Source organism: Zootoca vivipara, chromosome 16 (assembly GCF_963506605.1).
Source record: "Zootoca vivipara chromosome 16, rZooViv1.1, whole genome shotgun sequence".
NCBI classification, from domain to species: Eukaryota; Metazoa; Chordata; class Lepidosauria; order Squamata; family Lacertidae; genus Zootoca; species Zootoca vivipara.
This window is the reverse complement of record NC_083291.1, coordinates 40,502,032-40,523,322: the sequence shown is the minus strand read 5'-3', so window position 1 is coordinate 40,523,322 and position 21,291 is coordinate 40,502,032. Positions and strand designations below refer to the sequence as shown.

General features: G+C 47.2%; 1 protein-coding gene across 3 annotated transcripts in view; it reads right to left on the bottom strand.

Moving 5' to 3' along the window:
- Nucleotides 1-2,300: 2,300 nt before the first annotated feature.
- Nucleotides 2,301-21,291, bottom strand: part of SHFL (shiftless antiviral inhibitor of ribosomal frameshifting) — a 31,327-nt gene continuing 12,336 nt past the window's right edge. For 2 of the 3 annotated variants that reach the window (XM_035102869.2, XM_035102868.2), the window contains exons 3-9: nt 18,191-18,240; nt 10,832-10,876; nt 9,804-9,842; nt 7,107-7,262; nt 6,079-6,182; nt 4,511-4,659; nt 2,301-4,025 (exon numbers count right to left, since the gene is read on the bottom strand). In XM_035102869.2, the coding sequence (XP_034958760.1) occupies nt 3,817-4,025; nt 4,511-4,659; nt 6,079-6,182; nt 7,107-7,262; nt 9,804-9,842; nt 10,832-10,876; nt 18,191-18,240 (752 nt within the window). In that variant the 3' untranslated portion in view covers nt 2,301-3,816. The remainder of the gene's footprint in view (nt 4,026-4,510; nt 4,660-6,078; nt 6,183-7,106; nt 7,263-9,803; nt 9,843-10,831; nt 10,877-18,190; nt 18,241-21,291) is intronic. The other variant, XM_035102870.2, reaches the window with a different exon arrangement.

Below are 21,291 nucleotides of genomic sequence, written 5' to 3'. Positions count from 1 at the left end.
AGACCCGTCTGCTAGAGATTAACTTTTCACCTGGTGGCAATTTGACTAGTGTGTAAACCTTATTTTTTTTGAATGATTCCAACTCTTCCTTCATGGCATAAAACCACTGGGTTTGTTCCTTAGAAGGTAACTTAAGAACTTGAGCAAAATCCTGCAGCTCTGTACAATTAATATGACACACTTTTGTTGCACCAAGAGTCAATTTATCAGTGGGAATGCCCTTAGTAGTCCTTGTGGATCTCCTGGGAATAACCACTGGACTTTCCTTCTGTTGCTGCTTCTCCAGTTCATCCTTCTGTTGTTCCTCTGGTTCATTATTTTGTTGTTCCTCTGGCTCACTGTTTGTGGTATTTTGTAAAGTGTCGGTGTCTGAGGGCAAATTTTCCCCACTTTCTAGCCTTTCCTCAGCAGTTGAATGCCTGAGAGGCTCCTGTGGTTGAACTGATAGAGGAACTAAAATACTAGGATTGGTATGAACCTGTTCCCACCTATCCTGTTTGGCAAACTCAGCATTTTGTGAAATGACTACTTGGCCATGTCCGAAAGCAAAACAATAATGTCTGGTAGAATAATCCTGATAGCCAATGAAACATAGTTTTCTGGTTTTAGGCTCACCTTTACGTCTCAGAGACTTGGGGATATGAACCAAAGCCCAACACCCACACACATGTAAACCTACATAATGCATAATGCCTGGAGTCAAGTGACTGAGGAGGGAGGACAAGGGCTTCTGCCTCTTGGATATGTGTGACTGTCCAGGGTTGTGTGTGTGTTTGTTTCTGGCCGTGTGCTCTTCCTGAGCACATGGTCTGAGGGGGTGGGGCTTCTGTGGAGTCAGGTGAGTTTGACCCATCTTTTAGATTTAGGGGAGCTAGTCTCAAACATTTATTGGGGGAGACCTAGGCTGCTGCTGCTGTTTTTTCTTCTTCTTCTTTTCCCCTGACTTCAAGCTTTTCAAGATGGAGGGTAAGGGAACAACTGCAGTCACCTGCAATTCCTGCACAATGTTTGTATTCTTGCCAAAGGATGTAGGCAGCTACACCTGCAGCAATTGCAAGTTGATTACCCTGCTAGAAGACAAGGTCCAGCAACTTCAGGCCCTTGTATCTACACTCCAGACCAGAGTATTAAAGAGCTGGAGCTTTTCTTGGATGCAGCAGAGCACACTGTCTGCACCAAGGAGGAGACAGGGGACATCCCTGAGGACTGGGAGGAAGTCAGTTCCCCAACACAGGAGCCAGATGTATGGAGGAACGTGACTCATAGAAGTAGAAAGCCCAGGGATCGCTCTGAGTGTTTAGAACTACACAATTGATTTGAAGTGCTCTCCCTTAAAATGGAAGACGAAGAACAGACTCCATTTGAAGATCTCTCCCTCATCACAGTTGATCAGGAAAATGAAGACGAGCAGCAAAGTCCAGCTGTGCATCCAGGCCCTTGTCTATACTTACTCATTTTGTACCTCTTCAGTTGACTAGTGTTTGGCAGTGGCTCCCTTGGGTCAGAGACCACAAGGGCCATCCAGTCCAACCCCCTGTCTCCTGACTCACCTGACTCCTCTTATTGGAAATGCCACAAATTGAATTTGGGACCTTTGACATCCAAAGCATGTCCTCTAGTGCTGAGCTACTGCCCTACTTCTAAGGAAGTTTTAAAAAATGGGTTTTTAAAAAATGATCTGCTGCCACTAACTCTAAGGCTGCATACACGTGACATTTTATTCTAGACTCAATGGTGACCGAGTACTTGTTTTTTCTTCTTGATCCACACACAGATTTATGGGTGGCTATATACCAAGATCACAATCATCACTCCCTCCATTCATCTGGGGCACATGGAGGAAGGAAAAGGTGTGGATAACCTAATAGAGGGGCAGAGTTTTCAAGCACATATCAAGTAACTACACCCATCCTTGTAGATGGCAGGATCTAGATTGAGAGCAACAAGTTAAATATTGGGAAAAACTTTTTTGTTATTGAAAAAAAATTGTGCTACAAATGGGTGAGTGTTTATGTGATTAAAGGACTGTGCTTCTGGGCACTGTCCCATGTGGGTCTTCCCAGCACAGACCAGTATTTTTTTTAGAATTGCAGAGTGTTGGGAGCGACCATGAGGGTCATCGAGCCCAACCTCCTGCAATGCAGGAATCTTTTGGCCAACGTGGGGCTCGAACCCATGACCCTGAGATTAGGAGTCTGATGTTCTACTGACTGAGCTATCTCAGGAACAATTCAAAGACCAGTCTTTTGATCATTTTTATACAGGTTGCTATCCCTTTCAACTGTAGAAATCAAGCAACATTTCAATGGTGGGGGAGAAAACATGATTTTAATTGCACCCATATTTTAATGCACCAGGGCAAGAAATAATATCTACATATCTACATACATGATAGAAAACATTTGCCCATAAACATGAGACAGAGTGTTGTAGATCTGAAACCTTTCAAATTGGAGATTAAGATACAGCACCCTGTACTGATTTGTTTTTCCAAGATCAATGCTAATATCACAAATCCTGCACAAATTACCTTACAGTATTTGGTAAAACATTGCTATATTGCCTTTCAGTCCTAAAATGGGTTCCCAAAGTGGTTTACAACAAGTTTTTATAACAAGAAAGATTCACATAAAACTGCCTTTTCTACACGCTCAATGGGAAGGGAACTGGGTTCTCTGAACAGGACTGTTAACAGAGCACAGCTACCCCAATAAGGTTCCTCCAACTTCTCCATCCCTGAGCCTTTTTATTTCTAGCCACACAAGCTCTAGGAGGCAGAGAGCATTGCTTAAAAGGTCAAGCTGCAATGTTCCCATTCTTTCTGCAACCTCCCTGAGAAAAGACACCTTACTAGTACAGTATGGATATTTTCAGCCTCAGCCAACTACACTCTAGATCAGGCATCCCCAAACTTCGGCCCTCCAGATGTTTTGGACAACAATTCCCATCTTCCCCGACCACTTGTCCTGTTAGCTAGGGATCATGGGAGTTGTAGGCCAAAACATCTGGAGGGCCGCAGTTTGGGGATGCCTGCTCTAGATCCTAAAGCTGTAGCAACATAAGAAAAAGAAACTTGGCCACCTCCTCCACCTCCTCCATGTCTTGCTGGGTTTGGAGAGTTTTCCTAGAGCATGAAGCAACATGCATTCTTTCTAACCATGACTCCACCTGTTACAAGAATGGGGACCTCATTCTGAACTACAACTCCCATCAGCCATGGTTATTTTCAATGTTGCTGGAGCTGATGGGACAATAGTGCTACAGGTTAACCACCTCTGAGCTAATGGAAACTACTGACAAGCACCGTAGTAGTTTTCCCACCAGAACACACACAAACATGATCCTCTCATGCCAACTTCTTATGAAAGTTCAAAGAGCTGGTAAAAGATCATGATGAACAGGACAGAAGCGTTATCTTTGAAAAGCCTCTTAGTTCTTTTAAGGTCAGTTTAACCACTGGAAGTTAAGACATCACCAAGTTCCACAGACAACTGGCTCCAATGGGAGATGTCAAGGAGGGCTGATTGGACATAAGATGGAACACATCCACACAGTAGTGGGTGAGGGTGGTGAGAATTGTGGAGAGAGGATGACTATTAAAACCAGTTTAAATCTATGGCTAAGATACATCTAAAAGATGAAGAAAAGGTGAAGTGCAGAGCCAAAGAGAAGCCCAGAAATGATCAATGGGGAATTCATGTGCATAATTAGAATCATTCAGCTTGAATGGAAAAAAAGACCCCCTTCCCAGCCATGCTCACTAGTTTGCAACCTGGCATTCATCTCCCATCTATTCCCACTCCAGACATCCAGGGGTTAATTGCTGATCTCGCCAGCCTCCTCTTCCTTCAGGTCCTCCAGGATGAGCTCATCGAGGTTGCAGAATGCCAAGCTGCCTTGACTTAAGCAGGTGGCCACCGTGGAGCCGGTACTATCATGCTCTTGGCTGGGGTATATGACTTTGGGCAACCTGTTCTTGGCACGGCTTCGGGGATGCACACAGTGAGTTCCTGGTATATGGGGCTCTGTAAGGGGACAGGAGGACACAAGGTGAAATGAGCAAACATCCACAGACCCAGGGATGAAAGTGAATTATCTGTTTTGCTGGACCAGCCCCACATGAACTCACCTTCCTACACTCCCTTGTTTCCACACTTTCTAGAAGGCAGTCAAGCTCTACCCCTCCCCCGGCCAACATTCCTTCTGTGCTGACCATGGCAGCAGTACGGGAAAAGTCCCAATACTCCAGAGAAATTGTACATTGTCTCTCATGAGCATGAAGCACATTTTGTAGAGCCACAGGAAAAGGGCAAATACAGGAAGGCGCTTTTCCCCTCTGCCAAATAATATGCCTGGAATTTTGCTCCAACATCTAAGTCTTTCTACTCCCGTTTCTGCAAACTGGGACCAGATGCCACTTGGCATGGCAAGTCAACAACACATGGTGGCCACCTAGCAGGGAAGGGACACCTCATGGCACAATGCCTATTCATTGCACATTCAGCCCCACCTCTTCGGTTGTAGCAATCCTCTGCAAAACACGAATGCTGCTGTCTGCTTCTTGGCCCCTGGTTCTTGCGAGGTGGGATGATAAAACTCGGGAGAACAGGGCTGTGGCACCTGTAGCAGGGAGATGGGGTCCCCATCTGGGCCAAACCACTGCAGTGAGGAGATGGAGAGAGTGCCTTTATTTATTGATACATTTACTTATTTTCTGTCATGTTCTGATATACCTCATTTTTTATATAATTTTTTGCCATTCTATTTTGTGGCGCTCTCAGGAAGACCATTACACTACGCAGAAAATTATACCAAGCAATAAGGAATCAACCTAGTTTAAAATATCAATACTGCACATCAGAAACCCCACTTCTCCTAGTGCCAAGCATTCTAGGGCAGCACTATCACATTTAATTTCCTTTGGGTGAAGCAACACCAGAACAAATAATACCAACTATTCGGAGGAAGCACCCTCCTAAAAACAGATACAGTAGCAGAATCCCACAGGACAAACTGTACGCCTGTTTCTAGCTAACGCCTGTTTCTAGCTTACTCAAGAAAGAAACTCACAGCCTTTTCAACTGGCAAACTGTCAGGTCTTTCCAGGCTCTGATGGATATCTCCTTCCAAATACTTAAGCAAGATTCCCAGCTCTCAAGGCATACTAATATTTTTGTTAAACCCAGATTAGAACCATAGAATGGTAGATTTTGAAGGGACTATGAGGTTTACCCTCTGAAAAAATATCAGCCAATCTTTTCTGACCAATAAGTGAGTGATCAATTAAAGAAAGGAAGGTCAATTAGAATAAGAAGATGACTTGTCTCAATAGCAAAATAAAAAAATTCCTTCAGTAGCACCTTAAAGACCAACTAAGTTTATATTTTGGTATGAGCTTTCGTGTGCATGCACACTTCTTCTTCCAGATGACTTGTCTCAATAGCCTTAGTTATATGCCAAACAAGATTGCTGACTATGATTAAAGCTATTTATTATTACCCACCTTCACCAGCCGGTCCCAATTCTAGAGCCCATGCTTACACATGCAGAAGAGTCACATTGTATTCAATGGATCTTACTCCTGAGACAGTGGCTGTGTGTAAACTATACCTTTAAAGCATAAAGCACTTCCTTTCCCTCAAAGAATTCTGGGCACTGTAGTTTACCTCCCTCAGTTACAATTCCTAGCAACCCTTAGAAAACCACAGTGCCCAGAATTCTTTGAGGGAAAGGAAGTGCTTTGAATGTGCTTTAAAGGTATAGTGTGTACGCAGTCCATGTCCAACCCCAGTCCCCTGCTAATGCAGGAATTCCACTGCTCTGCCATTCATAACAGGTGGCCATCTAGCCTCTGCTTAAAATCCTCTAGTGAAGGTGAGCCCACCACCTTCTGAGACAGCCTGATGTTTCAATGTCCAAGAGCTGGTACAATCAAGAAAGTAATCCTAATGTTTATAGTCTAAATTCTAACATGAAACTATTGGTTCCAGTCCTGCCCTCTGGAACAATGGAAAACCAATGTAGATACTGAAGTGCCCCTCTGCCCTACACTCGAGTCATTCAGTCAGTGCTGCTCACCTGAAGGTGTGTCCACACGAGGGGCAAGCGAACTCTGCTGTGCCCCACATTTTGTCTTCAGGCACTGGGTCATAGCTGTTCTTACACAGTCGACAACGGGACACCTGTGGAGGGCATCAAATGAGAAGCTAAAAAGGCAACCCAAACCCCAGCAATGAACCACAAAATGAAATGCCAGCAGACTCAGTTCAGGTTCTGATGAAGTCCTCTCTAGAGCAAGCTGCCCATATGAGGTGTGGCCCCTTGATTGCAGCTGCTTTACTTCTGGTTGCGGGGAGTGGTGGTGGCTGGGAGCAGTGGTATTGGAGTGAAAAGTAGAAGAAAACACATCTAGAGTTCAGGCCCCCATTCTTTGTCCATGCTCCACTTTCACTCCCCTCCCCCAAGAAACACCTCCATAGGCACACTATCCATGCTGTACAGTATATGGATTTGGTGGAAGACCCAGTTTTAACCCAGATCTCATGCCATCATGTCTCCTTGGTCTTCCCTCCCTTTCTGAAGTCTACTCACCACAAAAGGGACAATTTGGGAGGAAGGTGATTATCTCAGTTGCAACACCTCTGAAAATAGGTTCTCTCTGGCATAGGAATAAGGACCCAATGGAACAGTTTTATTTTTCCAACCTCAATTACTTGGTGGGGGGATTGTCATCAGAAGTCAGCACACTGGAAGGGGAGGGTTAACCAGGGTGTGACACACATACACACCCACCCTAGCAATTATGCTGGAAAACCCTTCATTAGCACCACTTGAAGCCCTTTTTCAAGCCTAATTGCTGTGCAAGGACAGAATAAGGAGAGGAAGCTGTGAGCTGCATTTGGCCTGTGGGCCAAAGAATTTTCACACCTACTTTTATTTTTCCTTTTAAATTTAGGCAAAGATGGGGATACAAAAGAGGGAGGAATGGGAGAAGTGAAGGTAAGAAGGGTTAATATCCTGAGAAAACACCCATCTCCCTTTTAGTTGAGCTACCTCAGTTTGACCCTCTGAGGCAGATGATCCACGACACATGGTCATGCACACACCTGTTTTCTCTTTGGGACTCGACGCCACCACATACTGTCACAGGGCTGGCAGGAAAACTGACGGTCTTCGTGTGGGATGCGGTTCTTTTCGGCATTGTCAAACATGCGCAGGTTCTTCTGCGTCAGAGGCAAGCACTTCAGCTGCTGAGCCACCTCCTGGGGAAGAATAAACATGAAGCGTGTGAATGTGATCCCTCGGGTGGTCCTCCAAGGGCCAGGAAATTCCTTCCTGGCCAAGGGCAAACCTGCTTCCCTCACACCTGTCCAACTTGAGCAACTGGTCAGAAGACGACAATGAAGAAGAAAGCTACTGTGGCCGTATTCCTAGTGGATGGGCCTGGGTGTATGTTGACCAACACTGAGGGAAAAACAAGGGGCTGATCCAGACTTCCTTTTGTGACATGTTTCTAGGCACATGTCCAGGCTGTAAAGCGCTGTGTCCAAGTGCACTCCCCCCAACAACACTTTCCCCACAAACACTCGCTATTTACCACTGAATTGAGCAAACTGCGATCTGCAGAAAACCCGAATTGCTGTTTGCTCTGATTCAGTGTTAAAAGGCAGGTTTGTGCAAGGAAAGCACTCAAGCACGGAACTTTAAAGTGTGGACCTGTGTCTAGAAAGCTTGGGGCAAAAGGAAAGTCCAAGAGCCAAGGGTCTGCTGGTTGTGGCAAGTAGGTGAACAGGAGAGGAAGAGAAATTTCAACGGCTTCCCCTTCCCTCCTGGCTAGCCCTGCATCAGCTGAGAACAGCACCTGCAGCCAATCAGCATCTCCTGGCTGTAGCACCAGCTGCAAAGATGAAGCAGGGCTAAGAGCTACTACAATTGGTTTAAATGTTTAATTGTTTTAACTGTTTTTAATTTGTGGGGGGGGGGGTTGTTGTTTTACTGAGGAAGAGGGGATGTGTTTGGGAGGAAAAGAAGTGGGGAGAGCAGGGGGCTCTACCACAGTGGTTCTGGGTAGGGGGAGGTATGGTGTGGGAGTTGGGGCAGGCCAGGTAAGGGGCACACGGTACAAGTAGTTAGTGACTGTGCCGTGTGCCAGCCCCTGCTTCAGTCCAGGGAATTTTGGTTGCCCTATCAGCCAGCCCTTGGGTCTGCAGCTGCTGCTGTTGAATTTTGGTTTGGCTCTGAGTAAGACCTCCCTCATCCATGATCCGATTATGGACATGGAGGCTGATCTGATCTGTCAGGAATGCTTTGGTGGTGTTTCCTGCTTGGCAGGGGGTTGGACTGGATGGCCCTTGTGGTCTCTTCCAACGCTATGATTCTATGAGGGCTGGGGAGCAGGAGTTGCTGTGTTCTAGAGAGATTCCTTCTTTCTCTCCAGGCTCTCTGTCCAGTTGTGGGAGGATCTAGTGTGTGTGTTCCTGGCACTGGGCAATCAGGATAGATTGGGGATTCTGTGTCAGGCATCCCTCGCGCCTGTGGTTCAACACTGTAACAGAAACAGGCATGGCTTGGCAGTAGTGAACTTTATTGCTCAATAACCAAGGAGACAGCACACGGCATATCCATCAGTTAAGCAAGTCAGTTGCAAAAGCTAAAGTTCCTGCCCCTTCCCTTTATTTATACCTCCCTCCTTGCATTTTTTCACTGTGACACTCAACTTTTCTTAATTGTTCCAGCCTTTTCTCAACTCTTCATTCCTGTACTGAGAATAGGGGAGGGGAAGGAGCTGAATCAATACTGTATTGCAGAGCAGGAGACACAGCCCCTGTTCCTTCTCTCTCAGCGTCTGTGGCTACCTCAAGCCTCTCCCCTTCACCTTCACTCTCTGCTGATGATTCCTCTCTGTCCCACCAGTCTGAATCTGGCTCAAAGTCCCCTTCCTCCTCAGGTGCTTCCTGCGCCACTGGTTGCCCCCACTCTTCCTTGTCCAGCCAGTCCCTGCCATTCTGCTGGTTTACCACCTGCCTTGCTGTCCAGCAGCCTCCCTCCCTGAGCTGGTTTTGGAGGCAGTCTTGAGTACTCCCAGACTGCTGGTTTGGGGGGACTTCAACATCCATGCCAACGTGACTGGTTCTGGGGTGGCTCGGGACTTCATGGATGCCATGCTGACCATGGGGATGTCCCAAAATGTCACCTGCCCAACACATGTGGATCTTGTTTTCTTAACTACAAAGGTCAACCTTGGTTGCTCATTAAGGAATGCAGGAACATAGGAAGGACTGAGGTCTTGGAATGCCAACATTTTGAGCATTTTCTAACAATTTAACATTAACCTTCCCAATTCTCTGTAACAGACTCTAATTCTCATAAGTCCCAGCCAGCATGACCAATGGTCAGGAATGATGGGAGCTGTCAATTGCTTTAACACTCCGTAGCAATGTAATAAAGTTTTAATTTTGACTAAACGGCACATCAGTATGGTGGATTCTCTTTTTCTTTCTCTGATCTTTCCCTTATTTTCCTTATTCCACACCCCCAATGGTTCTGTCCCAGTGGCCACAACAGTCCAGCCCTGTACCTATTCTCACCTTTATTTTCTCAAAACAAAATAATAAAAAAATTATTTCTTCCAGTAGCACCTTAGAGACCAACTAAGTTTGTCATTGGTATGAGTTTTCTGAAGAAGTGTGCATGCACACGAAAGCCCATACCAATGACAAACTTAGTTGGTCTCTAAGGTGCTACTGGAAGGAATAATTTTGTTGTTGTTGTTTCGACTACACCAGACCAACACGGCTACCTACCTGTAACTTTATTTTCTCATCACTCTTGTCATTTTGTTTCTGCAAGGAAAGAAATAAACTATGATGCACAACATTATTAAATCAATATAACCCAGTACACATTGTTTGAACACAAAAACTGAGCATATCCTTCTCAAATGCTACATGCTGTTTAGAACACCTCAAGGTTTTTCTCTGGTCATCCTACAAAATTAGGACCAGATTTAAAAACGCAAAGCTTATGCACACAACATATTTTGCACACATACAGACAACATACTCTGCATATGCACACATACAAATCTAAGCAAGTGATACCCACTGAATTTTTTAACAGTTTAGTCCTCCTTTGCACATGGTCCTCTCCTGGCTTTCTCTTCTTTTTAAAAGAATTAAAGAAGATGTAAGTAAAAGAAAGAAATGACATTGGAATGAAGCACCTAGGATCAGCTTGCAGCTCAATTGTGTGTCTTGCCCCAGCTATTGAAAGTGAATAGAATATGGAATAAGAACTTCACTGCTTTCTGTTTTGATATTTTATTAATGCAGTAGGTATTCTGGGACAAGACTGGTAGCTGGCAGACAAAATGTGAGATTGAGCTGCTGGTATTACTGTTACACAAAGAGATGGCTCAAGATATGTTGGTGCCTGTGAAAAATCCAAATGGAGTCTTTTCCCTCTTTGGGTGCCATCCTCTGGAAAGTTCTCCTGCACATTTCCTATTTGGACCGTTGGGAAAGCTCCTGGAGGATTGTGCCTACCCGTTTAGATCTTTCTGCTTCTTGTTCTTACTAGCATTAGTGGCAACTAACCTGGCTGGCTTGTCTTAGTCATGTTATACAAGCAGCTCAGAAAAAGGAAGTTTTAATGGTCTTTCTAGTGGGAGACCCCCATTTGCCTGAACTGCACACACCCCGGAAGTATTCTGAGAGTATGCTTACTATTCCCGTCACCTGTCAAAAAGCAGTTCAAAAAGGGCTTGCCAAGTCAGTTAAGATCTACCAGTGGGGCTCTGCCCTACACAATACACTCCTCTTTCACGAATCACCTGTTTCTTCTGCTCCTCTTCTTGTTCCAGTTTATCCACCACTCTCTACAACAAGAAGAAAAGTGTTGAAAGCGGCTACCAGACAGCAGGAAGAACTGGACCCATAAAATAAGAAGCACAATACACATTGTGAGGGACAGAGGATATCGCGAAGTCCCTCCCCTCCTGAGTTCAAGCCCATCCCCGAGCACAGGGGAAAGCAGAGAGAGTTCCGATTCCAGTGGGGAAGCAGGAAGTCGTGTCCGAGGCTCAGGCAAGGTAGCGGAGCCAGGGTCCCAGGTGGGACAGGAAGGGGCAAATAAGGGGGGGAGACCCATCCCCCCAACTCCGGAATTGCGCAGAAAGAGGAGAGGAAAGAGGATGGGTCTACCAAAGCTTTTGTGTTGGAGAAAGACGCGCCAAAAGCCATTCGGAGGTTCTGAACCTGACTGAACACATCGCTCTGTGTAAATAGCAATGACTTCAGCACTGTAAATACGCAGCACCAATAAAAGAATAAAATGCAGAGCTGGGTAGAGTCGTTACTCTGAAGTAGTCCGCTCCGGCCACTGTGACAGCAACCTCCGAATCTTTTTGGGGCTGCTTTGGAGTGCCGGGATGAGTGTGTCAGAGGCGGAGAAATGGCGGCAGATCGCGGAGAAAGCCCAACAGGACCTGCAGCAACTGGCGCTGCAGGCACAGGGGGAATTAAAGGCAGCGAAAGAAGAAACCGAGAAGGTCAAGGAGGACCGGCTACAACTTGCGGAACAGGTGAGAGCGCTTCAGGACAAAGAGCTGCAATTAAGGGCGGTGGCGGTAGAGCTCCAAAACAAGCTGGACGCCGAGAAAAACAAGGCGGGAGGGGCCCCCCAACTCCAAGTGCTGCCAGGAAGGAGAGCGGGAACCCTAGTAAGTAAGTTCAATGGAGACCCGAGGGAATATCATGGCTTTGAGACTGAGATAGTGTATGCTCTTGAGCTGCACCATGATGACTTCCCGGATGATGAGCACAGGGTAGCGTTTATTGTGGAACACCTGACAGGGGCAGCCAGGGAGTGGCTAAGACCGTTAATCGCAACAAAAAATCCTTGCATGAAGAATGTCAAACTATTTCTAGAGGCTTTGAAAACCATGTATGCATCCGATAGTCATATGGACCAGACCAAAGAGGAACTGCATAATTTGAGGCAAAAAACAATGACAGTTCGCGAATATTGGGCGAGATTCACCATGCTAGTGCACAGACTGGGGTGGGAACTGCACTCGCCTCCCATGGAAGCGGCGTTCTACCTAGGGTTGAATGAGGAGGTGAAAGATGAGCTCTCAAGAGGTCCAAAGCCCAGTAATATGGATCAACTGAGCAAAGCGGCTCTAGCGGTGGGGGTGAGACAGGAATCCCGGTGGAACGACAAGCAAGCAACGCGCGCAAAGCGGGCTTGGTTCCCACGGTCGCAGGAGAAGCCACTCCCCCAACAGCCACCTCACGCCATGCCAGGGGCCGGCCAAGACCAGGAACCCATGCAAATTGATAGCGTGCGCGCGCGGGCTTTTCAAACCCCAGCGACGACAAGACGCAAGGAGGGAAGGGGCGGGAATTGCTTTCTCTGCAACTCCCCCCAGCATCGCGTCAGAGACTGCCCACATCGCAGAGAATGGCAAGGAAAGGCGGGAACGGTTGTGCCCTCCCCCACTGACGCAGCACCACAGCAGGGAAACGGGAAAGCCTGGTTGCAGGAGACAAGGGGCAGCAGCCAGGCGCAGTCAGCAGACAACAGCCCCAGCCCGCCCACCCGCACAGCGAGGAGCAGAGCCAGCCCACCCCTCCCAGAGCAGGAGTGGTTCTAGAAGTCACGCTAACGCTCCCAAATGGCTATCCCCTGACGGTCCTCGCCTTAATTGACAGTGGTGCCTCAGCCAACTTCTTCTCCAGAAACTTTGCAGAAGAGCACCAGATCCAGCTTCTGCAGCTGGATTTTCCTCTGCACGTAGCCACCATTGACGGCAGAGAGTTGCTGGGAGGGGCCATCACTCATCAAACCCCCCCCCCATGAGAATGACGGTGGGAAGGCACTCAGAGACACTGGCTTTCAACGTCACAACCATCTCAGACCCCCCCATCGTCTTGGGCATGAGCTGGCTGGCGCGCCACGACCCCTCCATCAGTTGGCACCAGAGATGCATCACGTTTGGCTCAGACTATTGTCTGGAGCATTGCATGCAACACCACCCAGGGGAGGGGCCTCCAATAGCCACGGTGGCCACCATGCATGTCAAAGGGGGTGAGGCGATACCCAAGCCGTACTGGGACCTGCAGGAGGTCTTCAGCGAAGCGGAGTCCGACCACCTACCCCCACACAGGTCTTTCGACTGCCAGATCAACCTGGTGCCAGGGGCAACGATACCCCCAGCCAAGCTGTACGCCATGTCAGATCAGGAACTGGAGGATTTGCGTGCGTTCATAGACAAGAACCTCAAACGGGGGTTCATCAGAGAAAGCAAGGCAGCAGGGGGCAGCCCGGTCTTCTGGGTGGACAAGAAAGACACGCAACAGCGCCGTCTTGTGGTGGATTTCAGACGGCTCAATTCAGTGACAGAGCCTGTGGCTTTCCCCATGCCCAGAGTGGACGATCTCCTGACAGCGGCACGCAGGGGCAAGATTTTCACCAAGCTAGACCTGAGGGGGGCGTACAACTTGATCAGGATCCGGGAAGGCGATGAGTGGAAAACCACGATGTTCACGCCTCTGGGCTCTTTTGAATATCTGGTGATGCCCTTCGGGTTGCAAGGGGGCTCAGCATGCTTCCAGGCCTTCATGCACCACGTCCTGGGGTCCCTTCTCTTCAAGAACTGCTTGGTCTTCCTGGATGACATCCTTATCTATTCCGAGGACCCAGTGCAACATGTGAAGGATGTCAGGGAGGTGTTGCAGCGCCTGAAGGAGAACCACCTGTATGTGAAGCTGGAGAAGTGTAAGTTTCACACCAGGGAAGTGGACTTCCTGGGCTACAAACTGTCAGACAAGGGGCTGGCGATGGACAAGGACAAGGTGCAGGCCATCCTGGACTGGCACAGCCCCAGGACGCGCAAAGATGCCCAACGCCTCCTAGGCTTCGCCAACTTCTACAGGAAATTCATCAAGAACTTCTCGCGGGTTACGGCTCCCATCACGGACTGCCTGAGAGGCAAGCAGAAGTTCAGGTGGACACCAGAGGCGCAAGCAGCGTTCGAAAGCCTCAAGAGGGTGTTCACTTCCGACCAGAACCTGTTCCACGTGGTGCAGGATGCGCCCCTTCGCGTGGAGACAGACGCTTCAGACCGGGCGTTGGGAGCGATCCTGTTGCAACTGGATGCCAACAGAGAGTGGAGACCTTGTGCCTTCTTCTCCAGGAAGCTGACACAGCCTGAACGCAACTACACGGTGTTTGATAGGGAACTTCTTGCGATCCACGCTGCTTTCCAGCACTGGCGACACTTCCTGGTGGGTGCCAAGCACCCCATCCAGGTGTGCACAGACCACAAGAACCTGGAGTTCTGGAGAACGGCCAGGGTGCTCAACCAGCGGCAGATACGATGGGCAGAGTTCTTCTCGAACTTCAACTTCTCCATCCACTACATCCCGGGGGAGCAGAATGTCAGGGCGGATGCCCTCTCCCGCAAACCAGAGTACATGGAGCAGGAGTTGCCACCAGCGCCCCGGCACATTTTCCCCCCATCAGCATGGTCCTGCGGAGCAGCAGTGGTGAGCGAGGCAGAACTCACAGCACTGACGGCAGCTGATGAATTTGCCACCCGCATCTTCAGAGAACTGAGAGGGGGGAGGGAGCAGGCAAAAGACTTTGCAGAACGCAGGGGGCTGCTTTTTTACAAGGGTGCACTGTACCTGCCCACCACCCAACTTAGACGTGCGGTCCTCAAGCAGATGCACGACAACCCAACGGCGGGTCATTTTGGAAGGGACAAAACCGCTCACCTAGTCATGAGACACTTCTGGTGGCCAGGGGTGCGGGAAGATGTTAGAGACTATGTACGGGGCTGTGACACCTGCCAGCGAGCAAAGGTGGTCAGAGCAGCGCCAGCAGGGTTGCTGGAGCCATTAGCCACACCACACAGGCCGTGGGAAGTGGTGTCCATGGACTTCATCACAGACCTGCCTGCGTCCAGGGGCAAGACAGCAGTGTTGGTGGTGGTGGACCTTATGTCCAAAATGTGCCACTTTATACCGTGTGCCAGAGCGGTATCTGCAGAAGAGACAGCCAAACTGTTTGTTGACCACGTATTCAGACTGCATGGCTTACCTTTAAGGGTTATTTCGGATCGTGGCCGCCAATTTGTTTCCAGATTCTGGAGGCGGCTCATGAACCTCCTGCAGGTGGAGGTCAGCTTATCGACGGCTAGACACCCGCAGACCAACGGACAGGCGGAGAGGGTCAACGCCATTCTGCAGCAGTACCTGAGATGCTACGTCAGCCAGAGACAAACAGACTGGGTGGATCGCCTGCCACTGGCGGAATTTGCCTACAATAATGCAGTGCACGTCTCCACAGGGGTGTCGCCCTTTAAGGCCAACTACGGGCGCGACCTCAGATCTTTCCCGGAAAGGGAGGGGGAGGAGGAGGAGGAGGGCCCACTGGCAGAGGATTGGGCGGAGGAACTGGAGACGGTGCACCAGCAGCTCAGAGAACACTTGGAAAGGGCCAAGGAGGCGTACAAGAAGGGGGCAGATCGCCACAGGCGACAAGGGGAGGTCATCAGGGTGGGGGACAAGGTCTGGTTGTCCTCGGAGGGCCTGCCCACCAGAGGGAGGTGCAAAAAACTGGAGCCCAGACGGCTGGGCCCCTTCACGGTCACGCAACAGGTCAACCCGGTAGCCTTCAGATTGGCACTACCAGAGGACATGAGGGTGCATCCAGTGTTTCATAGATCGCTGCTGTCGCCGTACAGGGAAAGTAGCAGGCTCCGAGACAGCGAACAAACCCCCGAGGGAGGGGGGGAGAGGGAAGGCAGGGAGCAACTCAATGAGGCCACGGCCATCCTTGATTCACGGAGAGGGGTGGGGGGCCTGGAGTACCTCATGGCATGGGAGGATGCTCCACCGTCACAGAATGAATGGGTCCCAGCCACTCAGATACAGGAGGAATTCTTGGTGGAAGAATTTCACACCCTCTTTCCCCACAGACCCAAGCCCTGGCACATGGAAAGGGAGGGGGAGGGGGAGGAAGTACGGGAGAGCAGTTCACCATGGAGATGGGAAGCGGAGTTTGAGGAGCCAGAGGAAGAAGTATGGGCATCGCCGAGATCCACTCAGTCAGAGGAAGAAGCTGACTGGCAGCACATTTTTACCCCCACCAGCTCTGACGCCACGGACTTTTTGGGATTCCAGTCCTCCCAGGCGGAAGGGGGGGGCGCGAAGGACTGGGGGGAGGTGTTCACACCAACGGGCTCGGAAAGTACTGAGTTCTTAGGCTTCCAGTCGTCACCGACACAGGGGGGAGACCTGGGGAGGGGAGAAGGGGAGCTTGGGAGGGGGGTGGATGTGAGGGACAGAGGATATCGCGAAGTCCCTCCCCTCCTGAGTTCAAGCCCATCCCCGAGCACAGGGGAAAGCAGAGAGAGTTCCGATTCCAGTGGGGAAGCAGGAAGTCGTGTCCGAGGCTCAGGCAAGGTAGCGGAGCCAGGGTCCCAGGTGGGACAGGAAGGGGCAAATAAGGGGGGGAGACCCATCCCCCCAACTCCGGAATTGCGCAGAAAGAGGAGAGGAAAGAGGATGGGTCTACCAAAGCTTTTGTGTTGGAGAAAGACGCGCCAAAAGCCATTCGGAGGTTCTGAACCTGACTGAACACATCGCTCTGTGTAAATAGCAATGACTTCAGCACTGTAAATACGCAGCACCAATAAAAGAATAAAATGCAGAGCTGGGTAGAGTCGTTACTCTGAAGTAGTCCACTCCGGCCACTGTGACACACATCTAGGTGACATACACACTTCTGAAAGTGACAAAAGACTATTGATGAGGAAAATTGAAAGTGCAGTTAATTCTTAAATAACAAACAGCTGAGAATTCATGACACAGTAACTATAGGATCCAACATTTTCCTATGCAGGGCTTTTTTCAGCTGGAACTTGCTGGAACTCCGTTCTGGCACCTCTCAGGTGGGCGCCATTGCCATTCTAAGAGAACAAGGGAGGTGTTCATGGGGAGAACAATGATAAACACAAACATATAATTAGTGGTGCCTCAAATCTGTCGCTGCAGTCAGTGACTTCCCTGCATTAGCAGGTTGGACTAGATGACCTTTGAGTTTTTCTCCACATTTATGATTCTGTGAAAACTTAGGAGCCAGCAATGTTTCCTAGGAGCCAGATGGGAGGCTCTTTCTTACTGGTGGGGACCTGAGCACCCCAGTGAGAGGAGAGGTCCTGTTCTGTGACCCCATCTGCACTATACACTTCCAGCAGAATCATACACATAGGCAGCCCTTATTCTCCTCACCAAGCTACAATTTCCAAGCTGGTTGAACAGGCAGCCCTTCTTCCCAGGAACTCTGGGAACTGCAGCTCTGTGAGGGGAAGAGGGGCTTCTGAACAACTCTCAGCACTTCTCAGGATTCCTTTGGACAAGCCATGACTGTTTAAAGCAGGACACAGCTTTAAATGGGTGGAGAAAATGGGACCTCTCTGCTTTTATCATATGTGGTGGACATGCAAAATAGCAAAGAACGTCTGGGAGATTATATACATATAATGAACTGGGGGGGGGGGGTTATAAAAAAGCCCAGTAGTTTTTCTTTTAGGTATAACTGATGCAGATCTGCCCAGGGATTTTAAAAATCTCTTCATGTTATGCCCAGAAACGGAAGAAGGGCACGATACCAATGAAGAATAGCAGACAAAACTGATAGAATATATAGAAATGGCTAATCTTATGCATAGATAAGGATTTAAAAAATACAAAGAAGATTGGAAAAGATATGTAGAATATTTGAAAAACTATTGTAAACATATTAAAACATTAACAGTATTAGAATAAATCCAGCAGTAAGGAATATTTTGATATCAGATTGGAAAAATGAGATAATAAACGAACCACCTGCCCCTCACTTCCCTCTACAGCACATGCAAACTGCCTTCTTAACTGTTGAACCCACTGCTGGTCTTGTCCCTAACTCTCCGATGGGAGACCCATCGGCTACCCTCAGCTGCTTTAGCTGGCAAGTGGAGTTGTTAAATTAGGGTAGCACAGCTGTTGGGTTAATAAGAGCTTCATTTGTTTAACCTTTCAGTATCTATAAATGCCCCTTAAAAGTAGCTTCTGACTCCTTACTCTTCATCTACCTTTCCCAGCTTTTCACCTCTGCCTAAGATAAACAGACAGAGAATTACCAAAGCCACAGGATCATCATCGAGGCTCGCTCCGTCTTCTGGGTCTGTATCTAAAAAACAGCAACAATACAAAGTTAGAGCAGGCTGAATGCGAGTTGCTGTTAGGAAGGAGGTCTCAAACTGTGAAACTGGGAAATGTACGGTAAATGTGCTGACACTAGGAATTGAAAGCATTCTATGACCAGAGGAGAGGGAGCTGTATAAAACACAAGTCAGTTTACATCGACTTGTACCTTTTCTTCTAATCCGACTGCTGCAATGCACTCTGTGTGGGTCTGGCCTGGAGACTTCAGCTCAGGGCTTTAGCGTTGTGCCCCTTCCTTGGGGTTGCGTGGCTGGCGGCACAGCCCTCATGGCTGTGCATCAGAGGCAGGTTTATTTTGTGGTGTTGATGGCGCAGAAAGCGCTAAAAAAGCTCAACAACAACTTTGGGTGGGTGTTCCCAAAAAAAACAAGTTCTGACACCTCTTTTTCTAGCAAAAAAAAAAGCCCTGCTCTAGCTGGTGCAAAAGGTGGATGGGGACAGATTATTGTCAGCACTTAACTCAGGTGCTCAAAAGTTTACAGTGGCTCAGGTCAGGTTCAAGATTTTGGTCTTAATTTACAGGGCCACTAACACCTCAGATCCAGGACACCTAATCCCTTATACAGGATTGCTGTCCAGCCACTGAGGTTTTTGAGGGAGTCATGGTTACTGGTCCCCCATGGCTCAGATCCACCTGGAGCTGTGCTTTTAGTACTGTAGACCCAATTTTATGGAACTTCCTTCCAGTTGAGGCCAGACAGCCCCTGCCTCCCTGTTGAATGCCAAGTGCCCACTGAAGACTTCTTTATTCCAGCAGGCGCTATAACTGAAGTCTGATTTTACTGTTTGAACATTTACCTTTTATTTTCTTTTTGCTTTTATTAAAAGATTTTCATGCATAAAAAGTACATTCAGTGTCTCTGAATTTCAAATCATAAAGTCATGAAGGTCAGTTACGTTCAGTTTGAGACATCTTTGTTATGGCCATATGGGGCTGGGAGGGAATGAGAAGTGGGGAGACGCAGGGGGGGAAATAGGCATGGGGGGGACAATAAACTTTCATTCTTTTTCATAGTTTATGAGCGGAGCTTCTGGGAGCATCTTGTGGGTAGGAATTTTGATTTTGCTGGTGTAGTGAGAGACCAGAGGAACTTTTGTATTGTATTTCTTGCACACCAGTTAGAGACAACTGTAATGAAGTGGTATAGACATTGTTTAAATAAATGATAAACTGTTTTAAGGATTGCAGAACAATATTCATTTTACTTTTTCTTTTGGTCACCCATACCTCAGTCTTCCTTTGACATTAGCAAGCTTCATCAATATTTTTTTATTTAAAAAAATTATTCATAAAATTATACCAAATAAACTTTACAAATGAATCCAACAAAACACGCACATAAAAACATAAATTCCTCAAACATAAATACAAGAAAAGCATTCCTTCCTTCCCACCCTCATACCCCCCTCACACACACACACCACCCTGTGTTGAACTTCCAGCCTTTTTCTGAATTTTTCTGAATTTTTTTATATCTTAGGTCTTATGTATACCTATATCTGTAAATTTTCTTTTCTTTTTTGATTGTTTTTTGAGCCCTTCACCCGTCTGCTAGGAGATCAGCTTTTTCCACATGATTTGCTAAATATTCTTTAAACATTTTCCAATCCTTATCTATTTTTTGCTCAAATAATCCTGTTTTTTGGGCCAAATTATGATATGTTATCAATTTGATTTGCCAATCTTCCTTCCTTGGTACTGAATTACTTTTCCAGTTTTTCACAATGAGAAGTCTGGCAGTTACAGTTGCATACATCATGATAGATCTATCTTTTTCTTTAATTTCTTCATTCAACATTCCTAATAAAAATATTTCAGGATCTAAAGGAGTATTTGAGTATTTTTTTTCATTTCCTTATAGATTTCTTCCCAGAATTTTTTAATTTCTTTGTATTGCCACCATATATGCACAAAAGTTCCGATTTCTTTTTGACACCTCCAGCATATATTACTCATTCCTTAGTATATTTTTGCCATTTTCACTGGGGTGAAATACCACCTGTATTGCATTTTATATATATTTTCTTTCAAATCATAATTAGGTATAAAATTTATATCTCTATTCCATAATTTCTCCCATCTTTCTAACATTATTGTCTTCCCCAAATCCTGCACCCATCTGCTCATTACTTCTTTTATCTGTTCATCTTTTGTTTCCCATTCCAATAACAAATCATAAAGGTTTTTCTATATATTTACTTTTCCCTTCTAATAATATTTTATCAAATTTGGAAGCTTCTTTTTCAAAACCAATTGTTATATCTTTTTGAAATCTTTGCTTAATTTGAAAATATTGTAGCCAAACATTTAAATATGATTTTATCTCCTCATATTCTTTTAATTTTAATTTTCCATATACCTCCTCTAATAATACCTTATACGTTGCCCAATTATTTTCCATATTCCTTCTTTTTACGGCCACTATTTCCACAGGTGATGTCCATCATGGCATCTTTGGCTCCAATATACCTTGGTATTTCCCCCCCCCAATATTTTGTATAATAATTTCTTATAATATTGTTTGTAAAATTACTATGCTTTTTAAATTTTCCTTCCAATAAATACATATGCCAGCCGAAGGCTAATCCCATCAATATATTGTGTGCTACAAGATGGCGCTTCTATATGCACTGTAAAGGCGCTTCTTGGAGTGCCAGTCAGATATGCTGCAGCTGCTGGGCTGCCCTCATTCACATGCCTGCCCTCTTCAGAGGCTCCCCATTTCTGCAGGGTAACAGTAGAAGAATCATGCAGAGCAGAAGAGAGGCACTGAACCCTTCTCTCCGCACAGCACCAGTTACTCTTGTCTGGTATTGGAAGGAAAGAGATGCTTACTGGCCAGAGCAAAAGACATGGGGAAGAAATGCATGGAAGAGGGGTAAGGCTCTCCCCTGCCTCTACCTGCTGACATCACATTTAGCTTGGTCCTCAGAGAGGTGTGCGTACAAGGCAATATCCACCCGTTCTTGTTGGTCTCCAGTATTCTGTGGTCAAAGAATTCTCTCTACCTCTCTA